The sequence below is a fragment of the Nerophis ophidion genome, linkage group LG06 (genome assembly GCF_033978795.1).
Source record: "Nerophis ophidion isolate RoL-2023_Sa linkage group LG06, RoL_Noph_v1.0, whole genome shotgun sequence".
Lineage (NCBI taxonomy): Eukaryota > Metazoa > Chordata > Actinopteri > Syngnathiformes > Syngnathidae > Nerophis > Nerophis ophidion.
In genome coordinates this window covers 18,178,484-18,203,051 of record NC_084616.1, presented here as the reverse complement: position 1 = coordinate 18,203,051, position 24,568 = coordinate 18,178,484, and the positions used below count along the sequence as shown (strand labels likewise).

The 24,568-nt window shown below is 33.7% G+C and overlaps 1 protein-coding gene across 10 annotated transcripts in view; it reads left to right on the top strand.

Annotated features, from left to right (window-relative positions):
• Positions 1 to 24,568, top strand: part of iqsec1b (IQ motif and Sec7 domain ArfGEF 1b) — a 216,124-nt gene that overhangs the window by 106,553 nt on the left and 85,003 nt on the right. The window contains exon 1 of one of the 10 annotated variants that reach the window (XM_061902905.1): positions 272 to 485. The exons of 8 other annotated variants lie outside the window; for them this stretch is intronic. In XM_061902905.1, the coding sequence (XP_061758889.1) occupies positions 406 to 485 (80 nt within the window). In that variant the 5' untranslated portion in view covers positions 272 to 405. Of the gene's footprint in view, positions 1 to 271; positions 486 to 22,694; positions 23,042 to 24,568 lie in introns of those variants that run through there. One more of the 10 variants, XM_061902907.1, reaches the window with a different exon arrangement.

Here is a 24,568-nt window from a genome sequence, read left to right as displayed (position 1 = left end):
TGCTATCCCCGTTTGAAAAAGAAAATCTAATTTCAGTAGGCCTTTAACTGAGCCCGCATGCGAGGTCCCACGGAGACTTCCGGATTGTTGGACTGCATCAGCAGCAGGAACTTCTCCTTTGCACTTTGCTTCCTGTTCCCGGGAAGGTCGGTTCCTCCGGTTATCTCCTCCAACCTTCAGGCGCCGAGTCACGTGAGCTGGGGGACTTCCTGGAACTTGGACAGGAAGTTGAAGCCGGCGGTGGGTGGAGTGCTTTTTTTTGTTGTTCTGCTGCTACCTTACTTGGTCACGGGGCACAGCTGGTCCAGAAACTTGGGAGAAGACGACTGGGTGAGGGTTGTCATTTGTGGTGAAATAGAGTCCGGTTTCCTGTGGAAGGGCTGAGCATGAAGGTTTCTCTGTGGCATGTCTGAGGTCTCCAGTGATGTCAGCAGGAACGTGTGGAACGTCATGTGGAGGTCTTGCATGGCCAGCAGGACCACAAGGTAGGACCACATCTGCTGGCCTCTCTGGACGCCCGGTATCTTGTCTTTGTGTCGGGAAGGGACTCTAGACAAATATCTTTGTATGCAGAGAAGTACACACTGCGGGTACTTACAGTATATGACTGTGATAGTACACTGTACTTACAGTATATGACTATGATAGTACTCTGTACTTACAGTATATTGATTATTTCACAATTTACTTACAGTATATGACTGTGATAGTACACTGTACTTATAGTATATGACTATGATAGTACTCTGTACTTACAGTATATTAATTATTTCACAATTTACTTACAGTATATGACTGATAGTACACTCTACTTACAGTATTTGACTATAACAGTACACTGCATTTACAGTATGTGACTGTTACACTGTACTTACAGTATATCACTATGAAAGTACACTATATTTACAGTGTGTGACTATGTTACACTGTACTTACAGTATTTGACTATAATAGTGCACTGTACTTACAGTATGTGACTATGTTACACTGTACTTACAGTATATTACTATAATAGTACACTGTACTTACAGTATATGACTATGTCACACTGTACTTACAGTATATGACTATAATAGTACACTGTACTTACAGTATATGACTATGTTACTCTGTATTTACAGTATATGACTAATAGTACACTGTATTTACAGTATGTGACTGTTACACCCATACTTGCCAACCTTAAGACCTCCAATTTCGTGAGGTGGGGGGGTGGGGTGGAGGCATGGTTGGGGGTGTGGTTGGGGCGGGTGGGGGGGGTTGGGTGGTTAAGAGGGGAGGAGTATAATTCACCAACTCGAGTATTTCATGTATATTTCATATATATATATATATATATATATATATATGAAATACTTGACTTTCAGTGAATTCTAGTTATATATATTCATTTTGTTATGTATATAAATAAAAGAAATAGTTGAATTTCCGACGGCACCTATCAAATACACAGTAATAAAAACACAGTTGTTCTACTAACTGTATTGAGCATGCTGGTTACTAAAAAAAAAAACACTTACCTTTCACTATTTGAGTAACCTTTGTTCTGCCGTTTGCGTACTGGCGAGCGATCTCCGAATCCGGGAATATATCCTTCACGGATTTGTTGTAGACATCCGCAAATGAGAACGGGATGTTGCTTTCCAGCTATCAGCATAAACATCTTTGTCTCAGCATAAGATACACCATCGGGTCTCCATTTTGCGAAGTGGCCCATAATACTGACCGTTCATGACTGAGTATATCCGTTCGGCCACCGCGTGTTCAATGGAGAAGTCTGTTCTACAAAATTTACAGGCAACATACCCCTTTCCCTTCAAACTCTCCTGGATAAACTGAAATTATTGTTTCCATTAGTTTTGGAACTTGGAAGAGTAGTTCTTCATTTTGCTCGTCGAAGGTGTAATATATTGGGTTGGAGTCAATAACCAGGCGACGTGATGAAGTTACGTCTCTTTACTTTGAGCTTCAGAACAGACTCCCTAATGAATAAGTTCCTTGACTGCACTTAAATGTAGAATATATTTATATTATTCATATATTATATATATAATATTATTTATTATTATAATTGTTTATTGTGAGCGAACTGTGGTGCTGAATATCCCCCAAGGATCAATAAAGTACATTCTATTCTATTCTATGTACAGTAGATGGCAGTATTGTCCCGTGTAAGAGTGTCACAACATTGCTGAGTCAGGTTCTCATGGAGCTGGAGGGGGCGTGGCCTCCAGCGCCGCCTAAATTTCGGGAGATTTTTGGGGAATCATTTGTCTCGGGAGGTTTCCGGGAGAGGCGCTGAATTTCGGGAGTTTCCCGTTGGCAAGTATGGTTACTCTGTACTTACAGTATATTACTATAATAGTACACTGTAATTACAGTATATGTTTATGTTTCACTGTGCTTACAGTATATGACTGATAGTACACTGTACTTACAGTATATGACTATTACACTGTACTTACAGTATGACTAAAATAGTACAGTATACTTACAGTATATGCCTGTAATAGTACACTGTACTTACAGTATATGTATATATTTCACTGTGCTTACAGTATATGACCATGATAGTACATTGTAATTACAGTATATGACTATGTTGCACTGTACTTACAGTATGACTAAAATAGTACAGTGTACTTACAGTATATGACTGTAATAGTACACTGTACTTACAGTATATGTATATATTTCACTGTGCTTACAGTATATGACCATGATAGTACATTGTAATTACAGTATATGACTATGTTGCACTGTACTTACAGTATATGACTATAATAGTACACTGTACTTACAGTATGTGACTATGTTACACTGTACTTACAGTATATGACTAATAGTACACTGTACTTACAGCATGTGACTATGTTACACTGTACTTACAGTATATGACTATAATAGTACACTGTACTTACAGCATGTTACTATGTTACACTGTACTTACAGTAAATGACTATAATAGTACACTATACGTACAGTATATGACTATGATAGTGCATTGTACTTACAGTATATGACTATAATAGTACACTGTACTTGCAGTATGCGACTATGTTACACTGTACTTACAGTATATGATTGTAATAGTACACTGTATTTACAGTATGTGACTGTTACACCGTACTTACAGTATATTACTATAATAGTACACTGTACTTACAGTATATGTTTATATTTCACTGTGCTTACAGTATATGACTATGATAGTACACTGTACTTACAGTATATGACTATGTTACACTGTACTTACAGTATGACTAAAATGGTACACTGTACTTACAGTATATGACTATAATAGTACACTGTACTTACAGTATATGACTATAATAGTACACTGTATGTACAGTATATGACTATCATAGTACATTGTACTTACAGTATATGACTATAATAGTACACTGTACATACAGTATAGGACTGTGATAGTACACTGTACTTACAGTATGTGACTATATCATAAGTATGTCTATACAGTATGTGTGTGTATATAATCTGTAAGACTTTTTCTACAATAAGGACTCTCAATCTATAAATCTGGAGACAAGAGAAACTTTTAATCTGCAGGGAGGTAATGGATCTTCAAAACAGCACATTTTTACATAAGCAATGATCCAAACGGAAGAAAATGCATATTGTAAGACATTTTATAATAAGACATGTCCTAAATGAATAAACAAACCTTAAAAAAAAGACACCAAAATGCATCAATTGAATTTATTTTAATCAGCCCCTTAAGTCATCCGGCAGCTATAAAATGATAAAAGTAAATTGCTGATTAGGCAATATTTCTAATATTTTATGAGAATACAAATATGTTGACACACACACGTAGAACGCAGTGTTGTGGTCTTTCTCACAGTTGTGTGTGTGTGTGTGTAACTGTGTCAGGTCGCACCCATTTTTCACAGGTGCAAAACGCTGCTCGCAGAACAGTTTTAGTCCTGATAAATCACAGCGCGCATGCTGAATAATTACATACGCATTCACATGCAGGATTGTGGGCGTTCTGATGATCAGCATCAAATCTGCATATTGATGAAGACAGAATATGACTCAACTCCTTATTCTGCTCACTAAGCACAAACACCTGCTCCCAAGTTTAGTGGACTATCTTTGTGTGCCGTCTAGTGACTTTTAGTAGAGCAAGCTGCGGGAGATGAGTGGTGACGAGGGTGTTCATGGGATGTCACCCGACTCTCTCACACTGCATGACTTATTTACTTGGCAGCCACCTGATCTGCACTCATCCTCTAGCAGCACAACAGCGCGCCACAGCTGACAACTTGGAAATATCCTGACCATCAGCTCTGTCGCGTAGGTAAAATGTCAGCCACCGCTTGAATACTTTTGCAGCAGGCCACTTGGTTTTGTGGCTTTCTTTTTTTGTTGCCTTGGGGTTGTTTTGTTGTTTTGTTTTGATGCCTTTTTGTTACCTTGTTGCCCTGTTTTGTTGTGTTGCTTTGTTATTTTGTTTTGATGCCTTGTCGTTGTTTTGTAGCCTTGTTGTATTGCTTTGATGCTTTGTTGTTACCTCGTTGTGTTGTTGCCCTGGTGTTTTGTTTTGTTGCTTTGGTGTTTTGTTGCCTTGTTGTGCTGTTGCCTTGTTGGATTTTGCCTTGTGTTGTTTTGTACCCTTGTTGTTTTGTATTGTTGCCTTGTTTCTTTGTTTTTTTGTTGCCTTGTTCTGTTGTTTTAATGCTTTGGTGTTTTGTTGCCTTGTTGGATTTTGTCTTGTGTTGTTTTGTTGCCTTGCTGTTTTGTTTTGTTGCCTTGTTTTTTTGTTGTTTTGTTGCCTTGTTTTTATGTTGCCTTGTTGTTTTGTTTTGTTGCCTTGTTATTCTGTTGCCTTGTTTTGTTTTGTTTCCTTGTTGCTGTGTTTTTTTGCCTTGTTGTTTTGCTGTCTTGTTGTTCTGTTGCCTTTTTGTTTTCTTGCCTTGTTCTCTTGCTTTATTGTTTTGTTGTCTTGTTTTTGTTGGCTTGTTGTTTTGTTTTTTGCCTTGTTGTTCTTTTGCCTTGTTGTGTTATTGCCTTTTTGTTTTGTTTTTTTGCCTTGTTGCTGTGTTTTGTTGCCCTGTTATTTTACTGCCTTTTTGTATTCTTGCCTTGTTTTGTTTGGTTGCCTTGTCATATTGCCTTGTTCTGTTGCTTTATTGTTTTGTTGTCTTGTTTCTGTTGGCTTGTTGTTGTTTTTTGTTGCCTTGTTGTTCTGTTGCCTTGTTGTGTTATTGCCTTGTTGTTTTGTTGTTTTGTTGCCTTGTTGTTTTACTGCCTTGTTGTTCTGTTGCCTTTTTGTTTTCTTGCCTTGTTGTTTTGTTGCCATTTTGTTTTGTTGCCTTGTTCCGTTGCTGTATTTTTTGTTGTCTTGTTTTTGTTGCTGGATCAGACTTTGGTAGCAGTGAGCAAGTGGTTGTCACGGAAACGGAGTCTGCCAAAGCGAGCGAGTGTTTCCACTGAAGAAGAATTTCAGACTATCGAAACGAGTGCTGAGTGGTTACTGCAATCATTTATATTATTTATAACAGTAAAATATTTAGTAGTATTTATTTGTAATTATTTAACAGTAAAATACATAATAGTATTGATGTGTAGTTCTAGTTTTTAAATCAGTAAAATACATAGTAGTATTGATTTGTAACTATAGTATTTCTAATAGTCAAATACGTGGTAATATATATTTGTAATTTAAGTTTAATAATAAGTAATTATGATTAATAAGTAGTTGTGATAAATAAATACTTATGATAAATAAGCACTGCGATGAGGTGGCGACTTGTCCAGGGTGTACGCCGGCCGAATGCAGCTGAGATAGGCTCCAGCACCCCCCGCGGCCCCGAAAGGGACAAGCGATAGAAAATGGATGGATGGACAGATGGATGGATAGATGGATGAATGAATGAATAAGCAGTTATAAATAATAAGTAGTTATGATGAATAAGTAGTTATGACGAATACGTTGTTATTAATGATAAGTAGTTATGATGAATAAGTTGTTATGATGAATAAGTAGTTATGATGAATAAGTAGTGAAGTGAATTTTTTGTGAATTATATTTATATAGCGCTTTTCATACTTATTAATGATAAGTATTTATGATGAATAAGTAGTTATTGATAAGTAGTTATTAATAAGTAGTTATGATGCATAAGTACTTATTGATAAGTAGTTATAATGAATAAGTAGTTATGATTAAAAGTAGTTATGATGAATAAATATTTATGATGAATAAGTAGTTACAATGAGTAAGTAGTTATAATTAAAAGTAGTTATGATGAAGAAAATGGAAATGGAAAAATGGAAAAAGTATTTATGATGAATAAGTAGTTATGATGAATAAGTAGTTACAATGAATACGTAGTTACAATGAATAAATAGTTATGATGAATAAGTAGTTATGATTATTAAGTAGTTATGATGAATAAATAGTTATGATCTATGAGTAGTTATTATGAATAAGTATTTACAATGAATAAGCAGTTATGATGAATACGTAGTTATTAATAAGAAGTAGTCGAATCAGTATTCATGATGAATGAGGAGTTATAAATAAGGAGTAATTCTGATGAATGAGTATTTATAATGAATGAGTAGTTATGAATAAGAAGTAGTTGTGTTGAATGAGTAGTGATGATGAATAAATAAGTATGAATAAGAAGTAGTTGTGATGAATGAGTAGTTATGATGAATAAATAGTTATTATTAAGAAGTATTCGAACAAGTATTTATGATGAATGAGTAGTTATGAATAAGAAATAGTTATGATGAATGAGTAGTTATGATGAATGAGTATTTCTGATGACTGAGTAGTTATGAATAAGAAGTATTCATGATGAATGAGTAGCTATTAATAGGAAGTAGTTGAATAAGTAGTTGTGATGAATGAGTAGTTATTGTCATGCCTGTTAATCTGGGTTTATGTTTGATCATGTTATGTTTTGTTTTTAGACTCTTGTTTCTCGTTTTTGCACTTCCTGGTTTTGTTGGTTTTCATAGTTACTCATTAGTTTTTACCTGGTCTCCAAGTCACGCCCCACACCTGTTTCTCATCATCATAGTCACTATTTAAGTCATTTGTTTTCTGTTCCTCGGCCTGGGAACTTTGATTTTGCATACTGCTTATGCTGTACTACTTGCTACATGCTTGTGCTACATGCTACATGCTACTTACTATGACTATGCACCTACCTTGCCTTGCCACGCTGATTATTGTTTTGACCACACCACGTAAGATCTTGTTTGTATTTATGCCTCTGTGCAAGTGTTTGTGTTGTCTTGTACCTTTGATAGTATATTTTGTTTATTTGTATATAGTCACGCCATTGTGAGGTTTTGTTTGGAGTTTAGTCTAGGTTATTATCCGCCACTGAGCGCGCCCTTTGTTTTCCCTTTTTGTATTATAGTATATAAATAAATTAATCATGTACTCACATTCTTGCCTGGCTCGTTCCAAATATTCTCTGCATCGAAGAAGCAAAACTAATCCAAGTCAAAGTCCTGACAGTTATGATGAATTAGTAGTTATTAATAAGAAGTAGTTTAATAAATCATTAGGAATAAGAAATATTTATGTTTAATGAGTGTTTATGATGAATGGGTAGTTATGATTAGTAAGTATTTATGATGAAAAAGTATGAGTAGTTATTATGATTAAGTATTTTTGAATAAGAACTATATATGATCAATGAGTAGTTATGATGAATAAGTAGTTATTAATAAGAAGTAGTTGAATTAGTATTTATGATGAATGAGCAGTTATGAATAAGAAGTAGTTGTAATGAATGAGTGCTTATGATGAATGACTTGTTATGATGAATATTTATAATGAATTCGTATTTATGATTAATGAGTAGTTATGATGATTGAGTAGTTATGATGAATGAGTTTTTATAATAAATGAGTAGTTATGATAAATGAGTATTCATGATGAATGAGTAGTTATGATTAATAAGTATTTATGATTAATAAGTATTTATGATGAAAGAGTAGTTATGATGAATGAGTTTTATAATAAATGAGTAGTTATGATAATAAAGTTTTATGATGAATGAGTAGTTATGATTAAGAAATATTTATGATGAAAGAGTATTTATTATGTATGGGTAGTTATGATGATTAAGTAGTTTTGAATAACAAGTATGTATAATGAACGAGTAGTTATGATTTATAAGTAGGTATGATAAATAAGTAGTTATGATAAATGAGTAATTATGATGAATGAGTGTTTATGATTAATGAGAATTTATGATTAATAAGTATTCATGGTGAAAGAGTATTTATGATGTATGGGTAGTTATGATGATTAAGTAGTTTTGCATAATAAGTATATATGCTGAATGAGTAGTTATGATGTATAAGTAGGTATGATAAATAAGTAGTTATGATGAAAAATGAGTATTCATGATGAGTAGTTATGATGAATAAGTAGTTATTATTAAGAAGTAGTTGAATTTGTATTTATGATGAATGAGTAGTTATGAATAAGAAGTAGTTATGATGAATGAGTATTTATGATAAATGAATAGATATGAATAAGAAGTAGTTATGATGAATGAGTATTTATGATGAATGAGTAGTTATGAATAAGAAGTAGTTATGATGAATGACTATGATGAATGAGTAGTTATGAATAAGAAGTAGTTATGATGAATGACTATGATGAATGAGTAGTTATGAATAAGAAGTAGTTATGATGAATGACTATTTATGATGAATGAGTAGTTATGATGAATGACTATTTATGATGAATGAGTAGTTATGAATAAGAAGTAGTTATGATGAATGAGTATTTATGATGAATGAGTAGTTATGATGAATAAGTACTCAGCTATAATGGCATGATTCAGTAGGAGTGAACAGTAGCGATGGTGAAACGATACCAAAGTCTGGATGCAAAGTGAAACACAAGCTGTGATACGATGTCCTTGGTGTGTGTACCTTTTTTTTTTTTTTTAAACCCGCTGTGTCCTTTCATCCAGGTGTTTTTGTTTTGTTTTGTTTTTTTAAATATCAGGAAGTGTATTTCGCTGCTACTGAGGATTATCACCTCTGATATCATTTGTGATGACGTTTTCAACTAATAGCGGCATATAAGTAACTATCAATACAGCCGGTGAGTGTGCCACACACTCACTGAGGGCTCCGTTGTTTTGTGAAAGTGATCAATGTGGACACGAGCGGTTGGAATGTTGAATGGTTTACACAGGAGTATGTTTTGGTTATGCTAATTACTGCTTTCCGGGGTACGCTGTGTTCCAAATAGTGAGTGTTGTGTGTGTGTCATACTTCCACAATGTTAAAACCATCATGGGGCGGTTAAAAAAAAAGATATGACCATTTAATTATGTCTCCTGTGACTTCTGTTGTCCTGCAGCCTGCGCAAGAAGGGATTTATGTAATCGTGAGAGGGGGAGGGGGGTATAGAAGAGTGATGACCTCATGCTGCACTGCAGCTCTTCCACTACACACTGCCCCCTGTGGCGCTACACGCGAACTACACTGATTGCAGACGTTATTAATATGAATGAATACATCATGTGACATTTACAGTAATATTACAGTAGAACACTTATTTCATGACATCATGTGACATTTATTGTAATATTACAGTAGAACTCTTATATTTCATGACATCATGTGACATTTATTGTACTATTACAGTAGAACTCTTATATTTCATGACATCATGTGACTTTACAGTAATATTACAGTAGAAGTCATTTTTCATGACACTGTGTGACATTTATTGTAATATTACAGTAGAACTCTTATATTTCACGGCATAATGTGACATTTACAATAATATTACATCATATGACATTTACAGTAATATTACAGTAGAACTGTACTCCGGCTTCCTCCCACCTCCAAAAACATGCACCTGGGGATAGGTTGATTGGCAACACTAAAATTGGCCCTAGTGTGTGAATGTAAGTGTGAATGTTGTCTGTCTATCTGTGTTGGCCCTGCGATGAGGTGGCGACTTGTCCAGGGTGTACCCTGCCTTCCGCCCGATTGTAGCTGAGATAGGCGCCAGCGCCCCCCGCGACCCCGAAAGGGAATAAGCGGTAGAAAATGGATGGATGGATGTTATATTTCATGACTTCATGTGACATTGATATTACAGTATAAGTCATGTTACATGACGTCATGTGACATTTACAGTAATATTACAGTATCACTCTTATATGCCATGACATGTGACATTTACAGTAATATTACAGTAGAACTTTTATGTCATGACATGTGACATTTACAGTAATATTACAGTAGAACACTTATGTCATGACATCATGTGACATTTACAGTAATATTACAGTAGAAGTCATATTTCATGACATGTGACATTTATTGTAATATTACAGTAGAACTCTTACATGTCATGACATGTGACATTTACAGTATTATTACAGTAGAACTTCTATATGGCATGACATCATGTGACATTTATTGTAATATTAATTAGAACTCTTATATTTCATGACATCATGTGACTTTACAGTAATATTACAGTAGAAGTCATTTTTCATGACACTGTGTGACATTTATTGTAATATTACAGTAGAACTCTTATATTTCACGGCATAATGTGACATTTACAATAATATTACATCATATGACATTTACAGTAATATTACAGTAGAACTGTTATATTTCATGACTTCATGTGACATTGATATTACAGTATAAGTCATGTTACATGACGTCATGTGACATTTACAGTAATATTACAGTACCACTCTTATATGCCATGACATGTGACATTTACAGTAATATTACAGTAGAACTTTTATGTCATGACATGTGACATTTACAGTAATATTACAGTAGAACACTTATGTCATGACATCATGTGACATTTACAGTAATATTACAGTAGAACTCTTATATTTCATGACATGTGACATTTATTGTAATATTACAGTAGAACTCTTACATGTCATGACATGTGACATTTACAGTAATATTACAGTAGAACTTCTATATGGCATGACATCATGTGACATTTATTGTAATATTAATTAGAACTCTTATATTTCATGACATCATGTGACTTTACAGTAATATTACAGTAGAAGTCATTTTTCATGACACCATGTGACATTTATTGTAATATTACAGTAGAACTCTTATATTTCACGGCATAATGTGACATTTACAATAATATTACATCATATGACATTTACAGTAATATTACAGTAGAACTGTTATATTTCATGACTTCATGTGACAGTGATATTACAGTATAAGTCATATTACATGACGTCATGTGACATTTACAGTAATATTACAGTATCACTCTTATATGCCATGACATGTGACATTTACAGTAATATTACAGTAGAAGTCATATTTCATGACATCATGTGACATTTACACTAATATTACAGTAGAACTTTTATATTTCATGACATGTGACATTAATATTACAATAGAAGTCATATTTCATGACATCATGTGACAATTACACTAATATTACAGTATAACTTTTATATTTCATGACATCATGTGACAATTACAGTATAACTCCTTTATTTCATGACATCATGTGACATTTATAGTAATCTTACAGTAGAAGTCATATCTCATGACACCGTGTGACATTTTCAGTAATATTACAGTAGAACTATTATATTTCATGACATCATGTGACATTTACTGTAATATTCAATTAATCAATCAATCAATGTTTATTTATATAGCCCTAAATCACAAATGTCTCAAAGGACTGTACAAACCATTACGACTACAACATCCTCGGAAGAACCCACAAAAGGGCAAGGAAAACTCCCACCCAGTGGGCAGGGAGAATTCACATCCAGTGGGACTGCAGTGACAATGCTGACTATGAGAAACCTTGGAGAGGACCTCAGAAGTGGGGAGTCAGCACTAACTGATTTATGAATATGAACAATTTAGCAGGGAACCGAAAGCGATGGATGTCGAGCGGGTCTAACATGATACTGTGAAAGTTCAATCCATAGTGGCTCCAACACAGCCGCGAGAGTTATTACAGTAGAAGTCATATTTCATGACATGTTACATTTATTGTAATATTACAGTAGAACTTTTATATGTCATGACGTCATGTGACATTTACAGTAATATTACAGTAGAAGTCATATTTAATGACATGTGACATTTATTGTAATATTACAGTAGAACTCTTGTATTTCACGGCATCATGTGACATTTACAATAATATTACAGTAGAAGTCATATTTCATGACACTGTGTGACATTTTCAGTAATATTACAGTAAAATCATTATATTTCATGACATCATGTGACATTTACTGTAATATTAAAGTAGAAGTCATATTTCATGACATGTGACATTTATTGCAATATTACAGTAGAACTCTTATATTTCATGACATTATGTGACATTTATTGTAATATTACAGTAGAACTCTTATATGCCATGACATTACAATAGAAGTCATATTTCCTGACATCATGTGACATTTACAGTGATATTAAAGTAGAAGTCATATTTCATGACATTATGTGACTTTTACAGTAACATTACAACATAAGTCACATTTTACGACATCATGTGACATTTACAGTAATATTACAGTAGAACTTTTATATTTCATGACATCATGTGACATTAATATTACAGTAGAAGTCATATTTCATGACATGTGACAATTACAGTACAACTCCTTTATTTCATGACATCATGTGACATTTACAGTAATATTACAGTAGAAGTCATATTTCATGACATGTGACATTTACAGTAATATTACAGTAGAAGTCATATTTCATGACACTGTGTGACATTTACTGTAATATTACAGTAGAAGTCATATTTCATGACATGTTACATTTATTGTAATATTACAGTAGAACTCTTATACTTCATGACATCATGTGACATTTACAGTAATATTACAGTAGAAGTCATATTTAATGACATGTGACATTTATTGTAATATTACAGTAGAACTCTTATATTTCCTGACATCATGTGACATTTACAGTAATATTACAGTGAAAATCATATTTCATGATGTCATGTGACATTTACAGTAATATTACAGTGAAAGTCATGTTTCATGACATCATGGGACATTTACAATAATATTACGGTAGAAGTCATATTTCCTGACATCTTGTGACAATTACAGTAATATTACAGTGGAAGGCATATTTTATGAAATCATGTGACATTTACAGTAATATTACAATAGAAGTCATATTTCAAGACATCCCGTGACATTTACAGTAATATTACACTAGAACTCTTATATGTCATGACATCATGTGACATTTACAGTAACATTACAGTAGAAGTCATATTCCATGACACCATGTGATATTTACAGGGATATTACAGTATAAGTCACATTTCATGACGTCATGTGACATTTACAATAATATTACAGTAGAAGTCATATTTTATGAAATCATGTGACATTTACAGTAATATTACAGTAGAACTCTTATATTTCATGACATCATGTGACATTTACAGAAATACTACGCGATAACTCTTATATTTCATATCATGTGACATTTACAGTAATATTACAGCAGAAGTCTTATTTCTTGACCTCATGTGACGTTTACAGTAATATTACAGTAGAAGCCATACTTCATGTCATCATGTGACATTTACAGTAATATTACAGTACAACATATATTTAATGACATCATGTGACATTTACAGTAATATTACAGTAGGAGTCATATCTCATGACATCATGTGACATTTACAGTCTGCAGTGGAGAAAATGATGAAAATATGATATTTCTTCCTCGCCATGAAAGAAGCTGATTGAGTTCCTTCTCAGGAAAAGCATCTTTAGATTTGGAATCATTTTGCTGACTAGTCACATCCTGGCAGCAAAGAAGAAAGCTGATTGGCTGCATGCTAATCATATGCAAATATTCAAACATTCTTCCTTTGGGACTGAATAGACATAATTATGCTAAACGGCGTGGCGCAGTGGGGAGAGTGGCCGTGCGCAACCCGAGCGTCCCTGGTTCAAATCCCACCTAGTACCAACCTCGTCACGTCCGTTGTGTCCTGAGCAAGACACTTCACCCTTGCTCCTGATGGGTGCTGGTTGGCGCCTTGCATGGCAGCTCCCTCCATCAGTGTGTGAATGTGTGTGTGAATGGGTAAATGTGGAAGTAGTGTCAAAGCGCTTTGAGTACCTTGAAGGTAGAAAAGCGCTATACAAGTACAACCCATTTATTTATCATTTATATTCATAAATCAGTTAGTGCTGACTCAGCATTTCTATTTTGCCCCGAAAAGGGAGCAGACTTACTCTACTTACTTTACTTTACTTACTCTACTGTACTTGCTCTACTTACTCCACTTACTCTAATGTAATTACTGTACTTACTCCACTTACTCTATTCTACTTACTGTACTTACCCTACTTAGTCTACTGTACTTACTCTACCTACTCTACATACTGTACTTGTTCTACTGTGCTAACACCACTTACTGTGCCTACTGTACTTACTCCACTGTACTAACTCTATTTGCTGTACTTACTCTATTTACTGTACTTACTGTATTCTACTCACTGTATTTACTCTACTTACTCTACCTACTGTACTTACTCTTCTTACGCTACTGTACTTACCTTATTGTACTTGCTCTTACTGTACTGCGCTTACTGTACTCAATGCACTTACTCTACTTTCTCTAGATACTCTACTTACTGTACATACTCTAAATACTGTACTTACTTTACATATTTTACATACTCTACTTGCTCTACTTATTTTACTTACTGTAGTTACTCTTTCTGTGCTGTACTTACTGTACTTTGTCTGCTTACTGTACTTACTCTACATGCTGTTCTTACTGTACTTACTCTACTTACTGCACCTACTGTACTGTACTTACTCTACTGTACTGTACCAATGCCACTTACTGTACCTACTATACTTAGTGCACTGTGCTAACTCTACTTGCTGTATTTACTGAACTTACTCTACTGTACTTATTGTACCTATTGTACTTACTCTACTCACTGTATTTACTCTACTTACTCTGCATACTGTACTTACTCTTCTTTACACTACTGTACTTCTTCTACTTACTGTACTTCTTATACGTACTGTACTGTGCTTACTGTACTCAATGCACTTACTCTACTTTCTCTACACACTCACTGTACTTACTATGCTTACTCTACTTACTGTATTTACTGTACTAACTTTACAGTTTACATACTGTACGTACTGCACTGTACCTTCTCTACTTTCTCTGCTTACTGCACTTACCCTACATGCTGTTTTTACTGTACTTACTTTACTTACTGTACTTACTCTGCGAACTGTGCTTACCCTACTTACTGTACTTACTCTACGTACTGCACTTACTGTACTGTACTTACTCTATTGTACTGTACCAACGCCACTTACCGTACCTATTATACTTAGTGCACTGTGCTAACTCTACTTGCTGTATTTACTTTATTTACTGAACTTACTCTACTGTACTTACTGTACCTATTGTACTTACTCTAATCACTGTATTTACTCTACTTACTCTGCATACTGTACTTACTCTTCTTTACGCTACTGTACTTCCTCTACTTACTGTACTTCTTATACGTACTGTACTGTGCTTACTGTACTCAATGCACTTACTCTACTTTTTCTACATACTGTACTTACTACGCTTACTCTACTTACTGTATTTACTGCACTAACTTTACATAGTTTACATACTGTACTTACTGTACGTACTGCACTGTACTTTCTCTACTTTCTCTGCTTACTGCACTCACCCTACATGCTGTTTTTACTGTACTTGCTCTACTTACTGTACTGTAATTACTGTACTGTACTTACTCTACATACTGCACTTACTGTACTGTACTTACTCTACTGTACTGTACCAACACGACTTACTGCACTGTGTTAACTCTACTTGCTGTACTTACTCTACCGTACTTACTATAATTATTGTATTTACTCTACTCTACTCACTCAATTTACTCTACTTACTTTGCATACCACAGTACTTACTCTACTTATTATACGTACTGTAGTTACTGTGCTTACTGTACTCAATGCACTTACTCTACTTTCTCTACATACTCACTGTACTTACTAGACTTACTCTACTTACTGTATTTACTGTATTAACTTTACATATTCTACATAGTTTACATACTGTACTTACTCTACTTACTGCACTGTACTTACTCTACTTTCTCTGCTCACCGCATTTACCCTACATACAGTTTTAATGTACTTACTGTACTGTAATTACTGTACTGTACTTACTCTGCAAACTGCAATTACCCTACTTACTCTACATACTGCACTTACTGTACTGTACTTCCTCTTCTTACTGTTCCTACTGTACCATACTTCCTGCACCCACTGTACTGTACTTACTGTTCTTACTGTACCTACTGTGTGTCAGCTACTACTAACATTTGAACAAAATATGGTAGCCAATGTGTGTATTCTAGTACTACTACAAATACTATCCACACTTGATGTAAGTTAGTTAGAAAAGAGTACTGATGTAGCCAAAATAAGTGTTCTAGTACTACTACTAGTACAATGTGTACTTGATAGAAGTAATGTAGTCAACACGTGTTCTAGTACTATTACTAGTACTGCGTGTACTTGGTGGAAGTAAGTTATAAGAGAGTAGTGATATTGCCAACATGTGTTTTGCAGTATTATTATTAGTAGTATTACGTGTACTTGGAAGTATTTAACATGTATGTTGTAGTACTATTAGTAGGAGTATTATTTGTCCTTTTGTAGCCAACATGTTTGTTGTTGTACTGTTAGTAATAGTACTACGTGTACTTAGTGTAGACAACATGTTTGTTTTTGTGCTTTTAGTAGTACTACGTGTACTATAGGTATTCAACATGTGAAATATTCTACATGTGTGTTGTCGTACCACTATTAGTAGTAGTACTATGTGTACAGGACGTATTCAACCTGTGTAGTAGGTTGTAGTAGTAATAGTGGTGGTAGTACAAAGTGTAGTTGAATTATTTCACATGTGTGTAGTAGTAGTAGTATTCTGTGAAGTTGAAGCATTCAACATGTGTGTTGTAGTAGTAGTACTAGTACTCGATGTAGTTTAGGTAGTCAACATGTGAGTTGTAATAGTATATATATATATATATATATATATATATATATATATATATATATATATATATATATATATATTAGGGCTGTGAATCTTTGGGTGTCCCACGATTCGATTCAATATCGATTCTTGGGGTCACGATTCCATAATATATCGATTTTTTTCAATTCGATTCGATTCTCGATTCAAAAACGATATTTTTCCGATTCAAAAAGATTCTGTATTCATTCAATACATAGGATTTCAGCAGGATCTACCCCAGTCTGCTGACATGCTAGCAGAGTAGTAGATTTTTGTAAAAAAAAAAAGCTTTTATAATTGTAAAGGACAATGTTTTATCAACTGATTGCAATATGTGTGTGGTACTAGTAGTACTGCTATGTGTAGTTGAAGTATTCCACATGTGTGTAGTAGTTGTACTAGTAGTAGTACTATGTGCAGTTGAAGAATTCCACGTGTGTAGTAGGAGTAGTAGTAGTAGTAGTACTATGTATAGTTGAAGTATTCCACATGTTTGTACTACTAGTAATAGTACTATATGTAGTTGAAGTATTCCACATATGTATATTAGTACTAGCAGTAGTACAATGTGTAGTTGAAGTATTCCATATGTGTGTAATAGTCATACTAGTAGTAGTACCATGTGTAGTTGAAGTATTCCACATGGGTGTAGTAGTAGTAGTACAACTATGTATAGTTGAAGTATTCTACGTGTGTGTAATAGTAATAGTAGTAGTACAATGTGTAGTTGAAGTATTCCACATGTGTGTAGTACTAGTAGTAGTACTGTGTAGTTGAAGTATTCCACATGGGTGTAGTAATAGTAGTAGTACTATGTGTAGTTGAAGTATTCCACTTGTGTGTAGTAGTCGTACTAGTAGTAGTACTATGTGTAGTTGAAGTATTCCGCATGTATGTAGTACTACTAGTAGTACTATGTATAGTTAAAGTATTCCACATGTGTGTAGTAGTACCAGTAGTAGTAATAGTATAATGTGTAGTTGAAGTATTCCATATGTGTGTGGCATTAGTAGTAGTAGTATGGTTAGTTGAACTATTCCACATGTGTATAGTACTAGTAGTAGTACTATGTGTAGTTGAACTATTCCACATGTGTAGTAGTAGTAGTAGTAATACTATGTGTAGTTGAAGTATTCCACATGTGTCATACTAGTAGTAGTACTGTGTAGTTGAAGTATTCCACGTGTGTAGTTCTAGTAGTAGTAGTTGTAGTATGTGTAGTTGAAGTATTCTACGTGTGTAGTACTGGTAGTATGTGTAGTTGAAGTATTCCACGTGTGTAGTACTAGTACTAGTAGTAGTACTGTGTAGTTTAAGTATTCCACATGTGTGTAGTACTAGTACTAGTAGTAGTACTGTGTAGTTTAAGTATTCCACATGTGTGTAGTACTAGTAGTAGTATGTGTAGTTGAAGTATTCCACATGTGTGCAGTACTAGTAGTAGTATGTGTAGTTGATGTATTCCACATGTGTGTAGTACTAGTAGTAGTAGTACTGTGTAGTTGAAGTATTCCACACATGTGTAGTACTAGTAGTAGTAGTAGTATGTGTAGTTGAAGTAATCCACGTGTGTAGTACTACTAGTAGTAGTATGTGTAGTTGAAGTATTCCACGTGTGTAGTACTAGTAATAGTAGTATGTGTAGTTGAAGTATTCCACAGGTGTTTAGTACTAGTAGTACTACTAATAGTAGTAGTAGTATGTGTAGTTGAAGTATTCCACATGTGTGTAGTACTAGTAGTAGTAGTATGTGCAGTTGAAGTATTCCACATGTGTGTAGTACTAGTAGTAGTAGTATGTGTAGTTGAAGTATTCCACATGTGTGTAGTACTAGTAGTAGTAGTAGTAGTAGGTGCAGTTGAAGTATTCCACATGTGTGTACTACTACTAGTAGTAGTATGTGTAGTTGAAGTATTCCACGTGTGTAGTACTAGTAATAGTAGTATGTGTAGTTGAAGTATTCCACAGGTGTTTAGTACTAGTAGTACTACTAATAGTAGTAGTAGTATGTGTAGTTGAAGTATTCCACATGTGTGTAGTACTAGTAGTAGTAGTATGTGCAGTTGAAGTATTCCACATGTGTGTAGTACTAGTAGTAGTAGTATGTGTAGTTGAAGTATTCCACATGTGTGTAGTACTAGTAGTAGTAGTAGTAGTAGGTGCAGTTGAAGTATTCCACATGTGTGTACTACTACTAGTAGTAGTAGTAGTATGTGCAGTTGAAGTATTCCACATGTGTGTAGTACTAGTAGTAGTAGTAGTATGTGTAGTTGAAGTATTCCACATGTGTGTAGTACTAGTAGTAGTAGTATGTGCAGTTGAAGTATTCCACATGTGTGTAGTACTAGTAGTAGTAGTAGTATGTGTAGTTGAAGTATTCCACAGGTGTTTAGTACTAGTAGTACTAGTAGTAGTAGTAGTAGTAGTAGTATGTGCAGTTGAAGTATTCCACATGTGTGTAGTACTAGTAGTAGTAGTAGTATGTGTAGTTGAAGTATTCCACATGTGTGTAGTACTAGTAGTAGTAGTATGTGTAGTTGAAGTATTCCACATGTGTGTAGTACTAGTAGTAGTAGTAGTATGTGCAGTTGAAGTATTCCACATGTGTGTGTGGAGTCCAGAGAGTTTTATGAGACTTGAGGCCTCTGCCTGGAATTCCATGACATCATTCTAGAAAACAGAAGAAGATTTTTTCCACACGCGCTGACTAGACGGGTCTGGGGACAGGAGACACACACTCGCACTCACACTGAACCTTCTAATACTTCATCTACAGTATATGCAGGTGTGTACGCATGCCACGTACATGTACTAATACTTCTTGATGATGTACATTTGAGAGTAGTGTGTAAGTGGATATTCAGCAGCTGCGGGCACCAAGACTAAAATAGATTGGAGTTATTATTATCATCCATTCTGTGACTCATGAATGTGATTTGGAGCAGCAGCTCTTGTAAACACTTGATGTGCTTGTAGTTGTAGTAATAATAATAATAATAATAATAATACTTTAACATAACAATGTAATATAATGATAATGTAACAAAACAATGTACAATCATTGGAACTTTAACTTAACTTAATATAATAATAATGTAACATAATGTAATATAATAATAGTGTAACATAACAATGTACAATCATTGGAACTTTAACATAACAATGTAATATAATAATAATGTAACATAACAATGTAATATACTAATAATGTAACATAAACATGTAATATAATAATAATGTAACATAACAATGTACTGTAATAATAGTCTAACAAAACAATGTTATATAATGAAAGTGTAACATAACAATGTACTGTAATAATAATGTAACAAAAAATTTAATATAATAATAGTGTAACATAACACTGTAATAATAACTGTAATATAGTACTGTAATAATAATGTAACGAAACAATGTAATATAATATTAATGTAACATCAGTGTAATATAATATTAATCTAACATCAATGTAATATAATAACAGTGTAACATAACAATAGAATATAATAATAATGTAACATAACAATGTAATACAATAATTGTGTAACATAGCAATGTACTATAATAATAATGTAACATAACAGTGTAATATAATAATAATGTAATATCATAACAGTGTAACATAACAATAGAATATAATAATAATGTAACATAACAATGTAATATAATAATAGTGTAACATAATGTATTATAGTAGTAATGTAACATAACAATGGCAAATAATAATAGTGTAACAACAATGTAATATAATTATATATGTAACATAACAATGTTGGAACTTTAATTTAACTTAATATAATAATAATAATGTAGCATAACAATATAATATAATAATAATGTAACATAACAAACTATTATAAAAAAATTATAGTTTGTTAAAAAGTAGCAACGTTATTTGTATTATAATAAAATTAACATTGTTATCTTTGTATTATGACATTTTATTATTGGATCAGGTTGTACTGCATTTTAATCTTTTTTGTTTTGTGATTGTGTGATGTTTTTTGCCTGGACTCCAGGAAGAATAGTCTCCACTGTATTGTAGACTAAAACAAAATAAACTAAAATAAACTACAAATATTATCATAGCATAACAATGTACTATAATAATAACCTAACATACCAATGTGATATAATAATAATGTAACATAACAATGTACAATCATTGGAACTTTAATTTAACTTAATACAATAATAATGTAACATAACAAAGTAATATAATAATAATGTAGCATAATGTAATATAATAATAATAATGTAACAAAACAATGTAATATAATAATAGTGTAACATAACAATGTAATAAAATAATAATGTTACATAACAATATAATAATAGTGTAACATAACAATGAACTATAATAATAATGTAACAAAACAATGTAATATAATAATAATGTAACATATCAATGTAAAATAATAATGGTGTAACATAACAATAGAATATAATAATAATGTAACAAAACAATGTAATATAAAAATAATGCAACATATCAATGTAATATAATAATGGTGTAACATAACATAGAATAGAATAATAATGTAACATAAAAATGTAATATAATAATAGTGTAACATAATGTACAATAGTACATTATGTTACATTGATAGTACCTTTTTATTAAACTTTTCTGTTTGTAATATTTTTACATTTTCCCGTTTTATTAAACTTTTGTATTTGCATTATTTTTACATGTTCATGTTTTATTTTACTTTTACATTATTATTTTTTTTACATTTTTCCATTATTATTACACTTTTACATTATTATGTAGACATTTTCACATATTTATCAAACTTTTACATTATTATGTTGACATTTTCACATTTTTATTAAACTTTTCTGTTGGTATTACTTTTACATTTTCACGTTTTATTAAAATTTTATATTATTATTTTTACATTTTCACCTTTTTATTAAATTATTTCCGTTTGTATTATTTTTTTACATTTTCCTGTTTTATTAAACATTTATATTTGTATTATTTTGACATTTTCACATTTTATTGAAACTTTAGAGTTTATTTTTTGACATTTTCACGTTATTAAACTTTTATATTATTATGTTGACATTTTCACATGTTTATTAAGCTTTTACATTAGTATGTTGACATTTTCACATTTTTATTCAACTTTTCTATTTTTTATTATGTTTACATTTTCTCGTTTTATTAAAATGTTACATTATTATGTTTACATTTTCACCTTTTTATGAAATTCTTATTATTTTTACATTTGACTTCTTAATCACATGTAAGTTTTTAGAAGATGTATATATATATATATGTGTATGTATATATGTATATGTATATATACATATATATAATAGAAGATTTATTCTTCTTGTCTTCTTGCAACTTGTTTCAATGTCTCTCTCTCTCTCTCTCTCTCTCTCTCTCGCTCTCTCTCTCGCTCTCTCTCTCTCTCGCTCCTCCTCTTCTCCTTCCTCCTCTAATTTGGAAAGTCTGGCAGGAAGTTAGAATGTCTGCTTCCAAGTCTCCGCCCACACACACGCACACACACACACACACGTGCAGGAACACACACACACACACACACACACACACACACACACACACACACACACACACACACACACACACACACACACACACACACACAGTGTTCAGTGCCGGCCAGAAGAAGAAGAAGAAGAAGAAGAAAAAGGAAAAGTACTTTTGGTGTTTTAGCGATGAAGCCATGACTTTGTTCCCGGCATGAGGAGGTTTTTGTGATGACGGACACACAAACAACAACACCCGGAGTTCCTCTCCAGATGGTTTTGCGGCGCACACAACACTTTTGACAAGAAGAAGACTGTTGTGTTGGTAGTGATTGTTGTGGGGCTCAGCATGTGGTGTTTGCAGTGCAACTCTCACAAGACACAATCTCTGCTGGAACTACAACTCAATGGCTGGTACGACTGTGTGTGTGCGTGTGTGGGTGGGGGGGTCATTGGGTGTGGGTCATTGTGTCATTGAGTGGGTCATTGGGTGTGTGTGTGTGTCATTTTTGTTTTCATGAAGTGTTGTGAAGCTAAGGAGTTTTTGTGTTGATGCTTTGTGAGTCACTAGATGTCATATTGTTGTGCGACAAGAGATGTTCTGCTGGTGTGTGTGTGTGACATGAGAGATGTTCTGCTGGTGTGTGTGTGTGTGTGTGACATGAGATGTTCTGCTGGTGTGTGTGTGTGTGTGTGTGTGTGTGTGTGTGTGTGTGTGACATGAGATGTTCTGCTGGTGTGTGTGTGTGACATGAGATGTTCTGCTGGTGTGTGTGTGTGTGACGAGATGTTCTGCTGGTGTGTGTGTGTGTGACGAGATGTTCTGCTCGTGTGTGTGTGTGTGACATGAGATGTTCTGCTGGTGTGTGTGTGTGTGTGTGTGTGTGTGTGTGTGTGTGTGTGTGTGTGTGTGTGTGTGTGTGTGTGTGTGTGTGTGTGTGTGTGAGACATGAGATGTTCTGCTGGTGTGTGTAGGATGTTCCTCATATGCGGTCCTCTCCAAGGTTTCTCATAGTCATCATTGTCACTGTCACCGACGTCCCACTGGGTGTGAGTTTTTCCTTGCCCTTATGTGGGCTATACCGAGGATGTCGTTGTGGTTTGTGCAGCCCTTTGAGACACTTGTGATTTAGGGTTATGTAAATAAACATTGATTGATTGATCTTATTCTCCTTCTTCTTCATCTCCTTCGTCTTCTTCTTTTTCTTCTTCTTCATCATCTTATTCTCCTTCTTCTTCTTCTTCTTCTTCTTCTCCTTCTCTTTCTTCTTCGTCTTTGTCGTCTTCTTCTTCATCTTAATCTTATTATATTTCTTCTTCATCTTCTCCTTCTTCTTCTTCTTCTCCTTCATCATTTTCTTCTTCTTCTACCTCTCCTTCTTCTGCTTCTTCATCCTCTCCTTCTTCTTCTTCTTATTCTCCTTCTTCTTCATCTCTTTCGTCTTCTTTTTCTTCTTCTTCATCTTCTTCTTCTTCTCCTTCTCTTTCTTCTTCTTTGTCTTTGTCGTCTTCTTCATCTTCATCTTATTCTCTTTGTTCTTCATCTTCTCCTTCTTCTTCTTCTCCTTCGTCAATTTCTTCTTCTTCTGCTTCTTCATCCTCTCCTTCTTCTTCTTCTTCATCTTCTCCTCCGTCTTCTTCTTCTTTGTTTTATTCTTCTTCTTCTCCTTCACTTTCTTCTTCTTCTTCTTTGTCGTCTTCTTCTTCATCTTCATCTTATTCTCTTTCTTCTTCATCTTCTCCTTCTCCTTCTCCTTCTCCCTCATGAATGTTTTCTTCTTCTACCTTTCCTTCTTCTTCTGCTTCTTCATCCTCTCCTTCTTCTTCTTTTTCTTCTTCTTTATCTTCTTCATCTTCTCCTCCGTCTTCTTCTTCTTCTTCGTCTTCTTCTTCATCCTCTCCTTCTTCTTCTTCTTATTCTCCTTCATCTTCTTCTTCTTC